The 22,611-nt window shown below is 40.8% G+C and overlaps 1 protein-coding gene across 2 annotated transcripts in view; it reads left to right on the top strand.

The window, feature by feature from the left end:
* Nucleotides 1-21,921, top strand: part of ABCG1 (ATP binding cassette subfamily G member 1) — a 47,136-nt gene extending 25,215 nt beyond the window's left edge. For both annotated transcript variants that reach the window (XM_081908916.1, XM_081908917.1), the window contains exons 3-15: nucleotides 1,482-1,599; nucleotides 3,143-3,275; nucleotides 5,843-5,893; nucleotides 6,685-6,830; nucleotides 8,003-8,126; nucleotides 9,343-9,457; nucleotides 9,933-10,081; nucleotides 11,273-11,374; nucleotides 11,597-11,765; nucleotides 12,599-12,699; nucleotides 13,433-13,591; nucleotides 14,098-14,216; nucleotides 15,450-21,921. In XM_081908916.1, coding sequence (XP_081765042.1) covers nucleotides 1,482-1,599; nucleotides 3,143-3,275; nucleotides 5,843-5,893; nucleotides 6,685-6,830; nucleotides 8,003-8,126; nucleotides 9,343-9,457; nucleotides 9,933-10,081; nucleotides 11,273-11,374; nucleotides 11,597-11,765; nucleotides 12,599-12,699; nucleotides 13,433-13,591; nucleotides 14,098-14,216; nucleotides 15,450-15,678 — 1,715 coding nt within the window. In that variant the 3' untranslated portion in view covers nucleotides 15,679-21,921. The remainder of the gene's footprint in view (nucleotides 1-1,481; nucleotides 1,600-3,142; nucleotides 3,276-5,842; nucleotides 5,894-6,684; nucleotides 6,831-8,002; nucleotides 8,127-9,342; nucleotides 9,458-9,932; nucleotides 10,082-11,272; nucleotides 11,375-11,596; nucleotides 11,766-12,598; nucleotides 12,700-13,432; nucleotides 13,592-14,097; nucleotides 14,217-15,449) is intronic.
* The last annotated feature ends 690 nt before the right edge of the window (nucleotides 21,922-22,611 follow it).

Here is a 22,611-nt window from a genome sequence, read left to right as displayed (position 1 = left end):
GACTTATTGAATGTCAAACTTGCTTTCTCACATTCACTTCCTGCTGTTCTGTGACCATAGCAGAGTCGTGCTGGATGAGACCAAGGGCCCATCTAGTTCAGCATCCTAGCCTGGATCTAGACACATCAAAGAAGTGTTTCAGTTTAAAGCGTTGTATATTTAAACAGGGAAAACAGGTAGAAACAAAACAAGACTCCACGTCGCCATCTGGTGGCACAGTGTAATACCACACATACCACACATATAAATCGCTTTTTCTTTACCAGTCTAGCTGAGCCTCTGTTCTCACAGCAGCAACTCAGTGCCATTGGGAAGCCCACAATCATCAGGACAGGAGTGCAATCGCATTCTCCCACTCACATTTTCTAGCAACTGGAATCCGGAGGCAACCTGCCTCTGATCCTGGAAGTTAAGAAGTAGCCATTAGTAGTATTCTCACCCATCAACTCGTCTAATCCCATTTTTAAAGCCATTTTAGATTATGGGCATCACTATATCCTGTGAATATCTTAGTTTCACCGTTTTATTTATTTATCATGTCATAAAATTTATGCACCACTTGATTGTAAAAACAAACAAAACTTAAAGCGGTTTACAAAAAAAGAGACAAGACAATACATTTTATCAATAAGAAGAATTAGAAACAATGATTTGAGACTTTCAAAAAGTTGAAATAATAAACTAAAAAGAGGTTAAAGCTCGCATCAACTTTCTAAATATCTGGGTAAGGTAAAGGGACCCCTGACCATTAGGTCCAGTCGTGGCCGACTCTGGGGTTGCGGCGTTCATCTCGCTTTATTGGCCGAGGGAACCAGTGTACAGCTTCTGGGTCATGTGGTCAGCATGACTAAGCCGCATCTGGCAAACCAGAGCAGTGCACAGAAACGCCATTTACCTTCCCGCCAGAGTGGTACCTATTTATCTTCTTGCACTTTGACGTGCTTTCAAACTGCTAGGTTGGCAGGAAAATATCTGGGTAGGCTTGCCTAAATAAAAATGCTTTTAGCAGGCACCAAAAGTACGGTGAAGGCACTTGCCTGATGTCAACAGGCAGGGAGTTGCAAAGTGTAGGTGCTGCAACAACCTAATTTCTGCCTCTTAAACTACGAAGAAATAGATAAACAAAACCCAGAAAGGTGTAGCGTGCTTGAAATACCATGCTAAGACAACTCTACTAGGGAAAAGATCGTAGGTAATAAAATGGTAAAGAGCTTTTATTTACAACAAATAAATGTTCACTGTTTATGTTTTCCTTGTAAGATTTTTCAAGAAAATGGAAAAATACAGAGAAGTTCTCTTCGCAGTGCATAGTTTTATTACATATTGAATATCAAACCAAGCACTTAAATTGAGGCTACCTGACAAGGTCTAGCTTGTGTAGAGACTAGCAACATCTTGAGTCTTAAATCAATCTTGGGATGCAAGAATGACTAGGAAGACGTGGGGTAAACTTCTAAACATTGCACCACCTTCTTTTGCAGGTTTCAAGACCTTGTTGAAAGGAATTTCAGGAAAGTTCAGGAGTGGAGAACTTGTGGCCATTATGGGTCCTTCTGGAGCTGGAAAGTCAACTCTCATGAACATCCTGGCAGGATACAGGTGAGTGAGGGCAACGGTCAATTCCCACATTATGTTGTTTAAATATAACTAATTTTAAGTGTGCAGCTAAACTTGTAATATGTGAGATGACAAACATGTGCTTGTAAACGTATGTAGAATGCATTTATGCCCACTGGAGAACCAGAATTGGCTGCACCTTCTTTGTCATATTTATTCACTGTCACAAACTTGCATTTGCTGCCAGGGACACTGGTGGCGCTGTGGGTTAAACCACAGAGCCTAGGACTTGCCGATCAGAAGGTCGGCGGTTCAAATCCCTGCGACGGAGTGAGCTCCCATTGTTCGGTCCCAGCTTCTGCCAACCTAGCAGTTTGAAAGCATGTGCAAGTAGATAAATAGATACCGCTCCGGCGGGAAGGTAAACGGCATTTCTGTGCGCTGCTCTGGTTCAGAAGTGGCTTAATTATGCTGGCCACATGACCTGGAAGCTGTCTGAGGACAAACGCCGGCTCCCTCGGCCAATAAAGCGAGATGAGCACAGCAACCCCAGAGTCGGTCACGACTGGACCTAATGGTTAAGGGTCCCTTTACCTTTACCTTATAACACATAGAAGAACCTTAGGTCTAATCCTTGTTCTTAAGCAAATATTTCACCTTGTATTTATAAAACTTTTTTTTTAAAAAAAGTCTTAATACATATCAGCAACACTGTTGCTCAAACCTGCTCCTGCAGATTTGGATTCCCTGGTTTAAAGTCTACAAGTGTTTTGATAAGACAAATATTTTCACTCATTGTGCTGCATGATTGAGAGAACCTCAGAGATTTAGAAGTAAATACTATGCCACCTGCTCCGAGGGCTGATTTGCTCATTGCAGTCTTCTGAATGTAGGACTTGTCTACAATCTCATGATTTACAAAACAGCCATGGAGCTCTCGGTGAGTCAGATGAGTGAGTGAGATCACTTCACACATTGTGTTTACTTGCATCTGCAGAAGCATAATTGACTTGCATGTCTTTTTTAAAAAAATGTAAAGTGCACATAGGGGTAGGAGACAATTTTGGTTCAGTTCACCTTTAAAGGCAAACCTGCCTAATTCACACTTTAAGAACCAAAGAATAGCTATCCTTCAAAATTTACACGTCTCCTAATTTGGGAATGGAATTTTCTAGCAAAGCAATGTTTACAAAAATGTAGAGTGCATAATCGTTAACATGATAGTGAGAATACCATAACAATGCATTGTATTAGGGGAAATCACTTGCAAAAGTGAGTACATTAGTCAAATCTGCATACTTACATAAGGCTAAATTTGCATCAAAATGCAGATGAACTTCCATGAGGATTTTTTAAAATGAAAATTGATCACTTTACTACAAATTCATAAAATATTATATGCATACAACTGGTAAATTTGTGCAGAAATGTGGAGAACAGAATTCAAGACTGAAAAATGGGAAACAGAGAACTGTATTTGACAAATAAGTCAGTCCCTAAGTACAAGCCAGCCCTTAGCTTTGTCTCCCCCTAAAGGATGTGAAGGAAAGTTTCATGCTCTTTTCCTTTTCTTGACCAATTTCAGAGAGACTGGGATGAAAGGAGAGATCCTCATCAATGGACAACCCCGTGATCTGCGCTCTTTCCGCAAAGTGTCCTGTTACATAATGCAAGATGACATGCTACTTCCACATCTTACTGTCCAAGAAGCCATGATGGTAATTGAACCATATTCCACCTGAACCTCCCTATGACTGTGGCTTCAGGACTGCTTGATCCTTTATAAGGCTTAACCCTGTGTACTGTTACCCTGACAAACCTCTTTGCAGGCTTAAGTGCTGCAAAGTGAAGCAGTCTGTAGACTTGACCATTCTGCTCTTGTCTTGGAGCAGGCAATGAGAAGTTTGTTTTATAGCTCAAAGGAAGAAGTCCCATTTTATTCATTATTTACCGAACTTCTAAACTGTCCTTCTTCAAAATAATTCCCAGAGTGCAAGCATTAAATAAGCAATCAATAAAACACGTCTGAAATGATAAAACCTTGATCAAAACTTTCCAGAGTGGTTAACAAATATTAAATAATTAAAGAAATACAATTAAGTTTATAAAACCTAGGGGAAAGGTCATCAATCAACATGTCTAAAAACCCTCATGAACAGTAAAACAATAAAAAACATCAGGCTTTCATCAAACAAACAAACAACCCTAGGACCAGTGCTTTTTTTTCTGTGGGGACGCAGGGGTATGCATACCCCTAAACATTTTATGAATCTTTGTACTTTTGTCCATTTACTGTATTTATTTTCCCCGATTTGAACTATAAAATGGAGGTTTTATTGAGTCAAAATGAGAGTACCCCTAAACATTTTTTAAGGGGGGGACACTGTCTGGGACATTGTGCACTGGTAGAATTTAATTGGATTTTCCAAAGGCCTGGGTACCAGAAGCCCAGTAATGTGATGACTGTCCACGCCTATAGGGAACCACTATTGTGACTATAGGTGCAGGCTGATGCTCAGAGCAACACTACAAAGAAGGCCTTCTCCTTCCACTACCATCCACAACAGGGCAATGAGAAGCGCCTCACTTGCCTTTTTCACTTCATGGAGGGGATTCAGAAGAGAATTTGTGAGGAAAAATAAATAGATACCATATCCATATTTCTTTTTTTAAGAAAAGAGCCTGAGTTACAAATCTGTATTATTAAAGGGCTGGCCATCCATTACTCTGTACCCCTGCTTTTCAATTCTGGAAGTCACTTGTTTACACACAGAAGATACAGCTGCAGTATATAAAGCAAAAACGCATTAATACTCTAATGTGCATAGAAAGTGTGGCTCCCTGTATAGAAGAGCCTGTCTTGCCAGTGGCAGGTCTTTGAAATATCCTTTCCAGCCTGATGCATCTAACTAAAGCTTATCTCCCTGTGATTTCAGTTTAATGATAGTCCAAGGTCTTTGGGAACGACCAAAATACACGCTCCTTGCCTCTTCCTTCACTTCCCTCTCAACAAGGCTGCTTGTTCCATAAACAAACATTGGGCTAGGAGGCAAAGCCAGCCGCCTTTGGCCTAGTGCCAGAGAGGCTGATTTGAGCTGACAAATCTAAAAATGTCCGCTGTCCAGGCTTCTGTGAAATCCACTTGGCAGTTTTGTGCAGAGACCTGAAGAGCGTTCAGTTACAGGGTCAACTGCTCTGGGATGGCCTGGTCAAATACAAGCTACTCATTTTTCCAGCGATTAAATGCATTATTATATTGAGGACTTTTGGGGAAAATATTTATTTAAATGTTATTGAAACATATCTTCTAGGATCAAAAGATTCAGAGTAGTTCTTTTTTTAATTGCAGCTGCCCAAAGGAAAAAATAAATAAAACAAATCTGCTGCTATTGGCCACTGTTTTTGCTTTGTCAACACCTTCATCTGTTCTTTGCTATGTCAGAGGCAGTAGGTCTCTGAATACCATTTGCTGGGAATCACAGGTGGGAAGAGTGCAGTTGTGTTCTGGTCCTGCTTGCAGGCTTCCCAGAAGGCATCTGGGTGGCCACACTGAGAACAGGATGCTAGATCCAGCAGGCTCTTAAGTCCAAGTGTCTTTGTGTGATTTGTTTATTCAGAAAGCAATTCATTGACTCAAAGATCAAAACTCTGAAACTTCCTGGTTCTTAGAGAGACCAGGAAATTGCAGGGAGGGAGACATAAAGAGGGTCTTCCCGTTGAATAAAAATATGGACTTCCTCCTTATGTTTAAATACAGTGGGGCCTATGTAAGATGTTTACATGAGTAAACCTTACCTTTCCATAGCAACTTGAGTCAAGCTGAACCAAGTTATAGTCTGAAGGGATGAGAGGTGTACACGGTGTTTTATCAATTTGTTCTCCTTTCTCATCAAACTGATTTCCAATCTTCCCAAGTGTGCCATTCGTGCAACTCTCTTCTTCCTAAGGTTTGTCTGATCGTGAGAAACGATTTAAATACAGAGTCAAGGAGGAAAAGAGGTGGTAAAGGACTCTTGTTGGATTGCACTTCCTCAAGACAGAAGCATTGCTTGTTTGAAAAGCATTCTAATCTCAAAGGCATCCTGTGTATAGGAGCTTCAATTATCTAAGAGAAGGCTCCGAATTAAGCCACATCTGCCCTATACATTTAAAGCAGTATCATGTCACTTTAAACAGTCATGGCATCCCCCAAAGCATCCTGGGAACTGTAGTTAGTCAATCATGTTGATAGTTGATGGAGTCTTCAGAGAGTCTAACAAGGATTATGTTTGGCCTAATATTTCAGGTATCTGCTCATCTGAAACTTCAGGAAAAAGATGAAGGCAGGAGGGAAATGGTATGTATAGTACTTTGCTCGAGGAATAAATGAAACATACTGACTATTTTTAATGTAATTGTGAAAACTGAGCTAAAAATTAGTTCCTCCTTGCTTGTGGGGGATGAAATATGTATGCAGCACTCTTTATATCAGTAACAAAGGAATTTAGGATATACTATTGGAATTTTGTGCTTTTTGGGGTGAGGGCAGATTGAAGACATGCTTATTAAAAAGAAGCCCCAGTTGCTTGCCTACCATTTATAGGACCAGCAGTTAATGGTTAAATTTCACTCAATGTAAGAATAAAAGAGGAAAGAAAAATATGTTGAAAGTACTCATAGGAATGTTCAGACAATTATAAGGATGCTTCATTTAACAGCTGGATATTATATTTTAGCTAGATTTGCAGCTCAGCTTTTGATCTTGTATAGACAGCAATATAAATAGTTGTTTGGGGTATGTGGCTGAAAGGAAATTCATTGTTGTAGAGACCATCGCAAACAGTGAGTCAAAGAGATTGCACTGATGAACGTTCCCAAATCGAGCAGGACCGAACTCTCCACACATCAACTAATTGGTGGGAGGGGTTCAATCCTGCTTGCTGCAGGGATTGGCTCATGCAGCTGATCCAGACACATCTCTACCTGCCCCACACCTGACATCAGATATGCTTTTTTTGGTTTTTGAAAATTGCCCCAGGCAAATCAGGGGGTCCTGATTTGGTCTGCAGGCTGGAGTCTCCCCGCCCTGTTGAATGTGGACAGCACTTGTGAAGACCCTTTGAAATACTTTGTTGTCCCTCATTTCAGGTAAAGGAGATCCTGACAGCTCTGGGTTTGCTGTCCTGTGCCACTACGAGGACTGGAAGTCTTTCAGGGGGACAGAGAAAGCGTCTCGCTATTGCTTTGGAGCTGGTGAACAACCCGCCAGTTATGTTTTTTGATGAACCTACCAGGTAATTTGTATTCCAACCTAAAGATGGTATCATCATCATCATCATCATCATCATCATCATCATTTAGTGCATAGCTTGCAGTACTGCATTGATCCATTGCCCACCCTCCAAGGGTCATGTGGTAAAGTGCATGGGGCCAAGGCAGAAAACCAATACTTTAAAAAAATTAAATACTTGATTGCTAGAATGCATGTAGTAGATTATTATTCCCTATTATTCTTTCATCTTTTATCCAAAGCCAATCCCTTCCCTTCATTCATCCCCACAACCCATTCTGGTTTTAGTTTATTTAAAACTGATTATCATTCAATCTAATTATTCCTTCTTCCACCCAACGGTTGTTCCTTCGCTTCCCCAATCTCCCCACTCCTGGACTCTTTCTGTTTTTATTTTATTTCATGTTTTGCTTTGTTTATATGGTTCCTGTTCTACTTCCTCCATTCCACCCCCACCCCCAAACCCCTAACAAGGAATTTTATGTGCTCCCCAGTACCTTTTAAAGTAGAGGTCTATCATGGATGCTTTAGTTGAGATTCCTGCATTGCAGGGGGTTTCAACCAGATGACTGACCTTACAATTCTATGGTTCAATATACAATATGATTCTGACTTCACTAGTTCTGATTCTGCTGATTGCCGGCAGTTGGTGCCATTATTTCTCCTGCCTGTGGTGCCTTCAGCAGCAATCTCTGGCTGCCAGTGCATCACAGGCAACTTCCAAGCAGTGCTGTTAATAGGGCACCCAGAAGTTGCATCGCAGAACCAAAAATGTGGTGTCCCAGGGCTTGGGAACCCTGAGTTTATAAAACAGAAGCCCACAGTGGCAGCCATAAGTGTACTGAGATGTGTAAGGTCCCAGATCCTTTGAAAACTAGGACCTATATTGTTGGCCAACAAGTGCAAGATACGAAAAGCTGAAAGTGAGATGGAGCGAGAAGGATGCTTTAGGGAACAGAAGTCATTAAGATGTTAAGAGCAATCTTGTAGCTGCCAAACTAAAATGTGAAAAACCAGGGAGAGCCAATGGTGGTAGCCAGTGCAGCTCATTGGAAATGTCTCCTCCTACCCAAACCCTGTTGGGATTGTGGAGCTTCTGTTCTTTTAATTCAAAGGGGCTATTATGAACATCAGAGAGTGAAAAAAACAAGCCTGACAAACTCTTTTTTTTCCTAGCGGCCTGGACAGTGCATCCTGCTTTCAAGTCGTCTCCTTGATGAAGGCTTTAGCACAGGGTGGTCGGTCCATTATCTGCACTATACACCAGCCCAGTGCCAAACTCTTCGAGCAATTTGACCAGGTACTTACTTTGATTTCTTTTTTGCCACACGCATGGATGTATAAAGAGTGCACTCACAGCTGCATCTAATTTCCTAGGCCACAATACTGTATCTGAGATCTCATTGCACTGACCTACAGATAGAATAGCTTCCCAGTCTCGCTTCATGGCCAAGAGTATGTATTTTTTCCTCTCTCTTTTCCTCGCTGCATAAGCTTCATGTGAGGCTGATGCTGCACAGCAATCTCAGTGGTATCTATGCTGACTGGCAGTGGCATTCCAGGGTCATTCAGAGAGGGGCTTCCCCACCCCTATCTGGATGGAAAGATGGTTCACTCCCACAGAACCATGGCTATTCTGTGCTGAGGTGGCCTTAAAGGCAGTTCCACTCCACATATACTCAGGAAATTTTGCTACCTCAGAAGTTCCTCTGGGAGGCTGCTTGTTTGAAAATGCCTGCATGTCGACACCCCCTTTTTACATGGAAACCTAGTGTGTCACAGAGAGGTCAATGGACTGATAGGTTGGATCTTGATGGTTCCTGGGGATCTATTCACACAGAGAACCTAACGTACACCACCCTGGAGGTGATTTTCATGATCACGGCAGCACATTTTTCAGTCATTCCAGTTGGGGAAAATTACTTCCAAGGAGCCACAGCTGGGATTGGGTGACACTTTAAAGTGCTCTGAGGGCCTCATTAAACATTATCTGCTAATACATGCAAATAAACCCCAACATGACTGCAACTCCTTTGCAAGGGAGGGAGGAGTTTACAGCAGAGTCTTGGCAGAGGGATCCATTGTATCAGGACTGTGCTGCAGAATGAACCTACAATGAAGTATTAGTCCGGAGGGGCCCTCAGCAGAAAGCAAGTGAAGAATGACAATTATAAAATCAATTTGCTCGGTTACTCCTCTTTCTTTGATGGTTTCATGTTCAGCCTGTTTTCCACTATGTGTCTGAAGACAGAGTTTAGTAGATAAAAACCCTTCATGTGTTTTCCAGAAGTGAAGGCCTCAGAGTTGAGACTACTTACTTCTTAGAAATCACATTGCTTCCTGATAAGTATACTAAAATCCCTTGGATGTTGCTGTGTCGCAGTGTCCTTTGATTTAGACTCTTAGCAAGGAATCTTGCTACTTTCCCCTCTGATCTGATAGTGGTTTACTGAATAGGTTTACAAGGCAGCCAGTCTCGAGTATTATTTATCATTTGTTCTTTTTCTTTCTTTCAGCTCTATGTCTTGAGCCAAGGGCAGTGCATTTACCGTGGGAAAGTGTTAAACCTAGTCCCTTACTTGAGAGATTTGGGTTTAAATTGTCCAACGTACCACAATCCAGCAGATTTTGGTGAGCAAATGGAATGATTTCTTGGTTGTGCTTATTTGTTTTTGTTTTGAATAAGCTCTTGAGAGCAAAATAGAAATTTATTTTTAATATATGTCATAAAATGATAAACTCTTTCTTGTTAAATCACACCCTCTAGTGGTAGGCAAGCACAGGTTCCCTATTTCTGCTGTACAGTTTCGTTCCCCCCTGTGGAACACAGTTTACCATCCTCAGAGGTCCAGTAGGATAGAAGCCTCATCTAAAATAATCCTGAGTTCAGTAGCTGTTGTAATCTAGAGCCCACTTTCTCAAATGCATGGAGTATTGAGATAGCTATTGCTACCCTTTGAACTTTAGGGCCCACCATTTACACAAATGTGCAAAAATATCTCTGCACCCACTTCTGAATATACCTGCCAGCTAAGATTGTTTTGTGCCTTTTCCATGACTATTTCATATGGAGGTGGATAGAATGATTCTTTTCTGTTCTGTTTAGTGATGGAAGTTGCCTCCGGAGAGTATGGAGACCAGAACAGTCGTCTAGTAAGGGCAGTCCGAGAGGGAATGTGCGATGCCGATTTCAAGAGAAACTCTGGGGGAGAAAGTGAACTTAACCCTTTCCTATGGCACAGACCATCTGAAGAGGTAATTTAGACTAAAATTGTTACTTTAAATGGCTGCAGAAAGGGGATCAAGCTAATTGCTACAGCCCTTCAAACGCCTTGGGGGGGGGGTCAATGCTACTGACATAAGCCAGAAATAAGCAGTTCAAGAATGGCAATTCTGCATCATGGTTGGTGCCATTGCATCAAGGTTACACAAACCAGACATTTGAGGACACATTTGATTGGAAATGAACTTTGTTATTAATGTTTTATACAGCCAAGACTTCTAAGCAAGCTTGTTAAGCAAATTCTCCTAACTTGGGATTATATCGAATGTTAATTCTACTCAGGGTAGTTCTGTTAAATTCAATGGGCATGACTAACTGAAGTCCGTTTGTTTCAGTGGGTCCTCTCTGAACAAAACTTGAATTTGTTTGAAAGCATTCATATTCACATTCTCCTTAATTGATTTCTTCCAATATTCTCAATGCTATGGGATTTTTGGGGAGGGAGGGAGTCAAAACAAAATCTCAATTTGACGAGCTGATGCTTATCATTCTTGCCTTATCATTGTGCCTTTATTCTTGTAAACTGCTTGGAGGGTTATTTATTTATTTACACTCAAACAGTATATAAATTTTATGAAATAAACAACAAAAATAAAAGGTCGATAACATTCATATTTGAGGTTGTTGTTTTTTTTAAAAAAATTTGAGCTGAGTTTAAAAAAAGTTAAAGCCTGAAACATCATGTTCACGTGAAGCGCTTCATCCAGAGTTATTTGCAAGTGCTTAACATTCTTCCTCATCATCTGAGACTGAAGGGAAACTCAGGTAGAAAGCACTTGTTTCCCCAACCCGCCATTAAGTTATGGACTTCACCTCAACAAGGTGTGGCAACGGGCACTGGTTTTTCAACAGGGATTAAATGCATTCACGGGTGATAAATCCAACAGTGGTGACAATGGCTGAATGGGGGAACAACCAGCTCTAGTGTACAACCATATACTGGTTGCTGGGAGACGGCCAAAGAACAAGGGAGAAGTGTTCCCTTTCTGCCTTGCTGGTGGGCATCTCAGAAGCATAAGCTTGGCTTCTGTTCCAAAGAGGATGTTTGACCAGATGGGTCCTTCATTTCATCCAACAGAATTCTTCTTGCATTCATTGATCCAGAACTAATGACTGTCCTGAGTGGTACATTTAACTACCTTTTTGTTTGTCTATTCCTTCAGGATTCTTCATCAACAGAAGGCTGTCACAGCTTCTCAGCCAGCTGCCTTACTCAGTTTTGCATTCTGTTTAAAAGAACATTTCTCACCATAATGAGGGATTCGGTAAGGCTGGTTTCAATGCTTAAAACAACAACTCCTCCCTTTAGGAATGTCCAAACGATGATGAGATTTGCAGTCCCAAACATGCATTAGCTTGGAGGAGGCTGGTATGGAATGTGGATAGGCTGTTGTATGATAGAGCCATATCTACCAAATTGAGCTATGTTACAGCACTTGTCAACTCAAAACATTCTTAACACAAGCATATCTTTTCCATCCTACCAGGTTCTGACGCATCTGCGGATCACATCGCACATTGGCATTGGACTCCTCATAGGATTGCTGTACTTGGGGATTGGAAATGAAGCCAAAAAAGTCCTGAGCAACTCTGGCTTCCTCTTCTTTTCCATGTTGTTTCTCATGTTTGCTGCTCTCATGCCGACAGTCCTTACATGTGAGTCATGACCTATGCAGGAGGCATTTTTTAAGGATTTCTGTGATGCTGTTGAAATCTGTGAGAATTTTGCCAGTGACTTGGCTTCCACCCTCTTGAATATTTAATTGATTTTAATCAAACAAGGAAATGTAATGGCCTTTACAACTATTATTATTATTATTATTGAAATCCCAAAATGGTGTGTTGCCTTTGTTCATTGCCCACAAATTGTTGCGACCCAGAAATAAACCACTATTCAGCCTTTTGTGATTCTGTATTTTCTGTGTCTACAGCTAGTAGGTTGATAGGCCACCTACAGGATTTTTAAAATTCATATATGAATATATACATAGGTTGATATAAGATCCTGCTTTTCCTCTAAAAGGAATACATGCTTACAGTGCTGACCAGTGCATGCATGTAAAATCACCCCACAACTGGTGAAGCAGGAGCAGGCATGGCCAGGGCAGTGGAGGTCCATGTGGGCACTTGCAGCCCATGGGCCAAATTAGGCCCACTCGTCACTCACCTCATATCGCAGGAAGTTAGCTGTGGAATTGGTAATCTGTAGCTGCAAACCTAGGACCTCTTCCACTTTACCTGCTCCTTTATGCTGACTGAATACAAGGAACACCACCTTGTAAAGCCCAGCTATCACATTTGAATCGTAATGTTATAATCTACAATTGCAATCAGTTTCATTTTATAATGAAATGGTTTTAGAATCTTGTATTATTTTATTGTTGTTAGCCGCCGTGAGCCCAGCTTCGGCTGGGGAGGGCGGGATATAAATAAAATTTATTATTATTATTATTATTAATCTATTGTTGTTTTTTAATTGTTCAACATAGTTCCTCTAGAGATGGGCGTATTTCTTAGAGAACATCTGAATTACTGGTACAGTCTGAAGGCCTACTACTTGGCTAAAACGATGGCTGACGTCCCTTTTCAGGTAGATCTGTCTTTTCACATCTCTCTTTGTAATTTTGTAAAACAGCAAAACAGTAGGAATCCTGAACGCACTCAATTATCTTTTCCATATAAATGAATGGGTGCATGTGGGGCAGCTTTGCAGTGGAGAAAAACAGGGGCGGAGGCTGGCTGCAGAGGCTGCGCTGTTCTGTGCACCCAAGCGGCTATCCCGCACCTGGGAGGGCACCCTCTGCACCCCACACCCCTTGGGAGCGCGCTCTGCCCCCCTTGGGAGCGTGTCCACCCTGGGCAGCGTGGGCATATGCTCCGCCGCTGGGGACAACGCATACCATGACTGTTGGTGGCCTGGCCTCCCTTGGAGCAATCTGGGGGTAGGGGCAGTATGCAGGGAGTTTAGACAAACATTCTGCACACCACTATGTGATATATTTTCTAAAAACAACAAAAGTGAATTTCAAAATATGGTTAGCGCTCTTCTGAAAGGTGCTGGTGGACACTGGTTGAAGTTCAGTTGCTAAACCAATGTGGCTTACATGATGAGATGAAGAAAATGTATTCTCCCTCTTCATTTGTGTTCCATCACTGGATGTGGAAAGGAAAGATGCCAACCTACAGTGATACCATAAAGAGCTGATGTAGCAGGAAGCTCCCATTCTTCCCTCCCTTAAGCAAAAAACAGTGCCGATTATTTATATCAAAAAAGAAAAGTTGCATAATGCCATATTCCTTAAAAGATGTCCGTCTCTTTGCAGATTATGTTTCCTGTAGCATATTGCAGCATTGTGTACTGGATGACCTCGCAACCCTCTGATGCGCTCCGATTCGTCCTGTTTGCAGCCCTGGGGACAATGACATCACTCGTGGCTCAGTCACTGGGGCTTCTGATTGGGGCAGCATCCACTTCACTCCAGGTCTTGGCTCTTGCTTTTTTTGTGATATTACACCAGCCTTGGCCAAGCTGCTGCTGCTGCCTTCCACAGGTGTTGGGCTACAACTCCCATCAGCCTATGCTGGTGGGCACTGATGAGATCATAGAATCATAGTAGTATGGAGTTGGAAGAGACCACGAGGGTCATCTAGTCCAACCCCCTGCAATGCAGGAATCTTTTGCCCAATATGGGGCTCAAACCGTTGACCCTGAGATTAAAAGTCACATGCTCTACCAACTGAGCTGAAGATTAGACATGTAGTCCAAGAGCTCTGAAGGTCACCGACTTGGCGAAGGCTGTATTACACATCCCTGTTCCTTTCGGCAGTTGTAGCTTCAGTTTACTTGGCATGCTTAAGGATGGTGCATGCCTTCCAACAAATGCCATTGGCACTGAAAAGCCTTCTGTTAGTGATGGGTCTGGCAAAAATGCAACCCTCATTTTGCTTTAGTTTTTAATCTTGATATCTGCCTGTTTTTTTCTTTTAGGTGGCAACATTTGTAGGCCCTGTTACAGCCATCCCTGTTCTCCTCTTCTCAGGATTTTTTGTCAGCTTTGATACCATTCCAGCTTACCTCCAATGGTTGTCCTACATCTCATATGTCAGGTAAATGTGAAGGGTGCTGATTGGCACTTCAAGTGCAATTCTAATAAAGTTTCACCATTGATTAATGCATCCTCTTGGTTTAGAGAGTTAGCACATTTTAAAAATGAGAGCATGTGCATGAAATGGATGGGTGTGGTTTGTGTTTAAAGGGGCCATGTTTGCCTAAGTCTGATCAACTTGATAGCATATAGGACTTGAGCCAGAGAATCCTGCTTTCAAAGCTTAGTTCAGAGAGCGTTAGCACATACTCCCTGTGTGACCACAGCTAGGCAATACACCTTTCTGCCTTTCTCTACTGAAGAAATGGAAGTTTTAGCCTTGTGTCATTATACAGAGTTGTGGAAGTGCCCCACTTTACAGATCCTTGCAGGTTTACTTCAATTAATCGTACTCACCAGCTTCCCAGCAGGTGACCAGTCTGCAGAAACTGGAATTTATTTAGTTATTTAAAGCATTTGTGCACCACCCTTCACCTGAAGGTCCCAGGACAGAAATACACAGACAGCAAAATCTAATGAAGAATCTAAGCCAAAACACAACACAACAAGTTATGCAATAAAATTGCAAGTCAGTGAAACAGCAAAAAAAGGGAAGATGATCTCATCTCCCAGTGCACCTTCTCCTTTACCAAAGGCCGGGGCATCCCTTTCCCCCTGCTGATAAAGCCAAAACAGTGATATGGTGAGAGGTGCCATCTGTTTGATGGTTTCATACATAGCTACAATCTAGCAAGAATTAGTTTGCGTTCATATATGGGAAACTGCTTCTGCAGTTAGGATTGTTCTTACCTAATCTGGGTATCCAATAATATTTGTTTAGGGATTTTTTCTTTTCTCAGTTGGCTTGTTTTCTGATGTATGCCCCCCATTTTACCTTCATAACAACTCTGTCAATTAGGTTAGTAAGATCTTATGATTTCTCCGGAGTTTCATAGCGAATTTTATGACTGAGCAGTGGTTCAGAACTGCGTTCAGATCTAGCATCATATTCCCACTGTGCAACACATAACAATCACAAGCAGAAACTAAAGCTACTGATATTGTCATTATTGCTTTTATGGCTTAGCTCTGGGACTGTACGTGGATCATCATGGATGTAAATATAGTGATTAAAATGGCCAACCCCCTTAAGCAATAATTAATTCAATTACTGTTGTTTTAGGGTACTTGATTATTATTTTTTGTCTGATAGATTTGATTCCGCTTTGACCTTGCAAACTATTATTTTCTCTAGATACGGATTTGAAGGTGTCATTCTATCCATCTATGGTTTGGACCGGGAAGATCTCCACTGCGACAAAGATGATACTTGCCATTTTCAAAAATCAGAGGCCATCCTCAAAGAGCTGGATGTAGAAAATGCTAAACTTTATTTAGACTTCATCGTGCTTGGAATTTTCTTCGTCTCCTTACGCCTCATTGCCTACTTTGTCCTCAGATACAAGATTCGAGCAGAGAGGTAGAGAGGAAGCAGATGCAACAAACAACATGCAGTTGTAGACTGTTGTTATTGTCTGATTGTGGCAGACAAGTCTCCAGTGCCGAGTTGCAAGTGGAATTGTGATCTAGCCCATAGAAAACCATGTCCTGATGGATTAATGGATGCATAGTTAACCGTGATTGTTAACTGACTGGGTCTGGTCATATTTCTTTTATGCTTTCTAGCTTTAACTAGGAAGACAAACTAGAAGGGAATCTTGTTTCACATCTGGGAGCCATCGCTGCTGATCACAGGAATTTTTTCTCATGGAAGCTGTGTTTTCTTGTAAGGTAGCTGTAGTCATGTGGCAACAAGGTAAAAAAAAATGGCTGGGGATCTTTCTTCTATGTCCTGCAGAAATGTGAGGAATATATTATCTCATCCTGTTGCATCACTACAAGTTTCCTGAACTTTTGCACGTATTTTTCCCACAAGAAATCCCCCATGAAAACAGATGTCTGCAAATTCGTCAAACCTTTATAAAATGAATGGGTTTTTTCTTAAAAGAAAGGATATATAAGTAATTTGATATCTGTTGTCTTCTTTACATACAGATTTCTGGAGCTTTATTCTCATGAGCTGGTCTCATACTCCCAAATCACAATATTACAATGAAATGTCAAATTCCATGAACTCTGTAAAAAGAATTCTAGGGTGCAAAAAGTGCATTTTATCTATAAGGTGACCACAAATGATTCCTTTTAGCATTTTTCTTTCAGGATATTCTTTCAATCCATGTTTCTTATGGTGTTTGAAATATTCATTGTCCACATTTAACTACCTCCTGTGGATGCAAAAGCTTGAGTGTTCCTGCACTGGGAATCTGAGGCAGTCTAAGCAAAATAGAATCAGATCTAAACACATGTCTGAATGTTCTAAAATATTTTAATAACACAGATATTGACAGAAGGGAGAATTGCCAATGGTGCAATGTCATGACTCCTTATGGAATAGTAAAACCTTTATCTGGTGTATATGTAGTTCTTCTGGTTTTTGCAAGGCCAGCATGTATAACAAAAGTCATCGGTTCTGTTTTTCATGAGTTCCAACATACATTTCTTGCAAAACATTTTGATACATACTTCCATCATAACCCAACACAGTGACTCGGTGGCTCTAACCCAGTAGCAGGCAGCATGGGAACTCCCAACAGCTGAGTCATTGCTACTGTCAGGAGGGAAAGGCTGAAGGGAAATATGACCGAGAGGTCAGCATGGTGCAAACGCATCAGCAGGAGTGCTGGATTGGCTCATCTGCTGCATTTGCATCATGTCAACCTCCCCACTGCCTTGCTGTTCTCCTTCTGGTAAGCAGCAGCTCCTCAGTTGTCAGGAGGTCAAGTGGGCATCACTGCCCCACTATACCATTCTCTACTGTCCCAACCCTATTGAAATAAAATGGCTTAAGCTTGCTGGATTGCTTGGTTGCTAGATTGCAACCAAGTGGTCTAAACAGAGACAGCCAACATGGTGCTGTCCAAATTCTGTTAGACTCCATCACCATTGACCATTGGCTGCAGCTGATGGGAGTTGGAACCCAATAAGTCTGGAGAGCACAACGTTGACTATCCCAGGTCTTAAACAATAATTAACCAATTTTTGCCATCCATTAACATTTTGCTTTCTTTTCGGACCAAGTCAGCCTCGTAAAATGAATGAAGGGTAATTGGAAGGGAGTTGGCTCTGCTCTGCATTCCTGATTTCTGCCAAGCCAATGTGCTTCTGTATATTGGCAGAATTTTGTATAGTAATTGTGGGTTTACCCAACAGTTTAAAGGGCGATATGGAAAATTAACAGAGTAGGAAGTCAGTAAAGCACCCTAGATCTGGAAGAGATCCAAATGTCATGCCAAGTTCAGCCCAGTGCACTCAGGTTGGGAAATTGAATGAATGGCATTATGTTGACTTTATGAGCGAATCAAATAAGGCTGTTTTCAGGCCAGAAGTGGTTTTGTTTCAGCAGCTCATTCAGCAACTAGATAAAATGGCCCACTCAGAGAAATTGGATCACAGTGAGATTCCCTTTTGTGCGTGTAATCTAGAAGAGCCATTGTTCAACAGACTATTTTAAGCACTTCAGAGAGATCTTTGTTAAACCAAAACTGCTAGAATAAGCCACAGCTTCTGGGTGTCTCTCCCTCTCCACAATTTGGAAGATTGAAGGAGAGGTATTTACTTCTAGAGTGATAAATGGCACATTTTAATACAATTTAGATTGTTTTGTGAACAGATTTATATTGCTAGAGATAATAAGTTCTTTCCTTTTTACATATGGCAGGATTCAAATCTGTACCACTAACTAGAGACCCAAAGTGCAGGCAGGCTTCCAGTAACCCATAAGGTCTACCTTACCCAAAAGCAACAGTAATCTGATGTGACAGTGTATGCCTGTCATTGTAATCTGGGAGCTGTTCAAATAACCAGACTTCTTATCTAGTTGAGTGTCCTCAAATTCATTATTGTAATTCAGGTTAAACAGGTTTCTGTTTTTTAAAAAAGTTACAAAAACCCGTATTAAAGGCACAACTCTTTCAACTTGAGATCATTAAATCATAATACAATGAGCAGATCATTCTGATGTGATGTTGTCCCATCCCCCCACCTCCAAGTTTTAAGACACTTCACTTTTCAGTGAAAGAATGCTGCAAGAGAACCTTCCAATTTGCATGTGGTGGTAATCTGTTGGGTTGGGTTTTATTCTGGTGCCTCTTTTATCAGAAAGCTATCGCAGCTTTCAGAATAAGTCAGTGATGGGTTTTCAATGCAACAGTTGTGTTCGATTGAAATTGAGGTGAGTGTGTAAACCTTTCCCTCACGCACAAAATTTGATTAAAAACGGAACAGGTGCACAACAGGAAGTTGATGGAAGACGAAATGAAAACTCAAGACACCTCTTTGTGTTCTTATGTTCCAAGCTGACGTTAGAATGTTCTCCTTTACATCAGCTCTGTACTTGGGACAACATACCTCCTGCTGGTGGCAGGAGACCCCCCAGCTGTCCACTTTGTCCATGCATCAAATCAGACATGATTGACCATAATAATCCATCTTCCATATATTGCAATGAAGAGGCAAAGGGCTAAAATTGCCTAGAGCAGGTGAATGTCACAAAATGTCATCTGATTGTAGGATATAGCCACAATCAGCCTTCCACAGTTTGCGACTGATGAATTAGATGTCATGGATTTACTTAAGATGAAACAGAACTTGATTGGGCAAGAAGAACTGGCTTCTTGATGCTTTCCATAATAGCCTCAAATTACTTTGCCAATATGTCCATTTTGTATTTTCAGTTTTGGGAATTTAAAGTTGGATTGTTTTCTTTTTGCCACAAACATTTATAATATTCTTATTCCTACCCAGTTGCTCCACGGCATACTTTCTCATAAATAAATGAACAAATCTGCCACCATGGGACGAAACTAAAGTGGTGTAGCTTGGAAAATGAAATTTTAACAAGGAAATGATTCGATCCAGAAATAAATTGAACAATTTACCTTAATACAGCAAGCATGACACTAGTCATTATATATTTAAGTTTCAATTATCACAGTGTTAGTGGGTGCTTTAGGGAATTTTGTTTTCTATTGGTTTTGGGATTGGTATGACCTGTCACTAGCTGCTTTTATAGAGGCTGTGCCCCATAATTATAGAGAAATGTCAAATTCTATTACCGGTGGCTTATGATAATTCTTATAGCTCCTTTTCAGTGTGATGAATTGTATACCGCAGCCCATGCCAACCTTGTGTCCTCTGGCTGTTGTTGGACTACAACTCCCATGATGACCAGCACAGCAGGTGGATGAAGGCTGGTTATTTACTCTGTGAATCATGCACTGAAAAAAACATGTTCCTGGCTTAGTATCTAGCAGATTTGAATAATTCCACTTGTATTGGTGCATTCCATTACAAAACTAAAACATGAAAAATATATTATATTTTGCAAGGAATGAAAAAAAAGCTGTGAAAGAATTGCACCTGTGGCCTATTGTTTCTTTTCAATCATTTATGTATTCATAGCTACAGCAATTATCTTCTGCTTCTGCGGCTGGAGATAATTCCACAGGAGTTACAATTGTGCATGCTGTTGTTCTTGCTTGTGGAAGCGCTTGGCAATGGCCATGTTTGCTACAGCATGTGAGCCATCTGCTATCATAGCAATGGGTGAGACACCTGACCTCAAAGCAATCGTGGAATGTTCATAATGCCTCTGGTATTCCAGCTAAGTACTGAATCCTGCCCAAACAATGTTTTTCCATTTAAAAAGGACACTCAAGTGGGTCTTAAAATGGCAAAGGAAATGTTGCCTTTGAAATGACTTTTGTGTAAAAGTTAAAAAGGGAAACTGCACAGTTCCTATCAATTTATTCCAACATCGGGGTCTCCTTTCTTGCTTTCTTAGAAGCTCATTTCATGAATGCATGGGGTGGGGGGACGACTCAGGATTGTGCCCCCTGTTCCCCCTCCTATGTACAAATAGGCCCTATGTGCTTGCAGATTGCATGCGTATGGACTATGCGCAGTCAGGAACCAGCAAAAGGCAGGGTCCCATATCACGCATACACCTGGCATGTGCATAGACTTGGCTCAGGCACTCAGCTGAACATGCAAGCATTGGGGTCACCAACAGTAGCCACAATATTCCTCCTCTTCCTTCTCTCTCTGCACATTCAACGCACCTGCAGTTTTCTTGTGAAAAGGGCTCAAGGTGTTTGCTTTTCAAAAAAATGAAATCAAAAGTAGGCAATGGCAGTTTTATATGTCTATATATTCATTTACTAGATCTCAGTGTTGACATGAAGTCTAACCCCAGTTACTCAAGAGTAAGTACCATTGAATTCAATAGGACTTACTTCTGAGTAGACAGGATTAGGCTTGTGCTTGCACTGTAAGTGTATTTTCCAGAGGATTATTTTTCCTTTTATTTATGTGATCTGTTAGAAACCTGGAAGTACTAAATAGTCTGTGGAGCTCCTTTTCTTCCTCAGGTTTTGCCGAAATTTTACTAGCCTGATAGTCTAAAAAGAATCCAACAATATTTGTCCTTGTAGCTTTAAACGAAACATTGAATTGTTCTTTTTTTAATGATCATGAGACATCCATCTTTTAAAAAAATGATTTCCTGTATGTGAGTTGTAGTGTATGGTATTGCTGACGGTGGATTTAAACTATTTGTACAATACTGGCTCTCGGATGCAGCGAGCTGTTGCCCTTAAACCTTATTTAGTTATTTAAGATACTTAATGTGTGTATGTATGTGGGTGGGGTTTTTTTAAAAAAAGAAAAATAATAAATAAAAACAAAACGCAAGAGTCAATGCAAGTAAAATGTCAAAAACTCAGCGTGCTGAAGTGTGCATATACTGTATGATATCCTTCACTAAGCTGATGCTGTCCAGATGTTTTGAACTTTAACACCCATCAGTCCCATCAACAGCTGTGTTGGCTGGGGCTGATGGGAGTTGTGGCCCAACTAGAGGACACCAGTTTAGTCAAGGTTGCTGTCTGTCAACTAGCTCTCCTTTCTTGGATGTGTAATGCACCCCTGCATTACTTTGGATTCCTGTTGGTTTTGCTGTTTTAGAGACTATTGCTGCTTGCACGCTGTGATACATTTGCACTGTTGTAGATATATCTAAACATTGTCTTCTTTCTACCCCCTGCTCCTCCTCCTCCTCCTCCCCCAGGTGACTTGTTCATATTTTGAAGTTTAAACAATGTTAGTGAACGACATGTACCTGATTCATGTACCTAATCAAAAGATTTAGGATGTTGGTATTCTGACTCTGTACTTTAAAGATACTAACATGAAAAGGCTTTGTATATTTCTGTATAGTAAATTCCTAGAGGATCTTTGTATGTGCATTATTTTCCAAATTACAGCTCTTGTTTTCTGAAAATGGAGAACACTTAACAATGTAACAAACAGAGAATAAAATAAAAGTATTGCTATTTTCAGATTATCAGCTTGGTCGCTCTTTAATGGCCTGATTCAACCATCCTTCAGCTTTTCAGTTCAAGGATCAGTCTTTAACCGCAAACAGTAGGGCATGTTGGAGAATTCCAACAAAAATGGGAACAGAAGTAGAAACTGCCAATGTTTGCTTATTCATGCCATGCCCAGAATGGCAATCAATCCAATGAATACTGATCAGAATTCATCATTGTTGTTGTTTTTCAGTCTACAAATGAAACATAACTGCGTTGAAATGGATGGTGTGGAAATAATTACATCATTGTGTTAAGTTTGTAATTTAAGTAATTTATGTAACTAATTGCATAAATTACATTAATAGTAGACAGCAAGATAAATAACACAATATTGAGTGGAAACCGAATGGCAGCAGAAAGGAAACACTGCTGATTGTGAGAAATACAGTTGGAACAGAAATTGGTTGCCTTCTTGCATCCCTAAACACAGGACCCACTTTTTTGTTTTTAGGCCATATATGTCTGCCTTTCTCTTTTTTCTGTCTACTCACTCCCAAGCCTGTCTCTTTTTAGTCCCTTTTTAGTCGCATTAAAACAAATTGGCACTCTCTGCTAATTCACAGAAACCTCATTCTATGAGGCATACTGTGCAATTTTACTTACATAAGTGGGACCCAGTAACCAAAATACCCTTTCCTATTTTCCTTGTCTAGAAGGTAAATGGAGAACATGGTATATCTCATTATGCATGGTGTGGAGAGAATGGCGAGAGAGATGCTAATAGTAGAACTCAGGGACATCCAATGTAGCTGAACAATGGAAGATTCAGGGACATCAAAAAGAAAGTACTTCACCAAACAGTTAAACTATGGGATTCATTCTTTCAAGTGATGGTTACCAACTTGGATGGCTTAAAAAGAGGACTGTCTTTGGCTATTGTGACAACAGGATGCTAGGCTAGATGGACTAATGGGTTCTTCTTACATT

This window comes from Podarcis melisellensis, assembly GCF_964234715.1.
Source record: "Podarcis melisellensis genome assembly, chromosome: 4".
Taxonomy (NCBI): domain Eukaryota; kingdom Metazoa; phylum Chordata; class Lepidosauria; order Squamata; family Lacertidae; genus Podarcis; species Podarcis melisellensis.
Note: the sequence above shows the minus strand (reverse complement) of the source record. Positions and strands in the feature narration are given on the sequence as shown.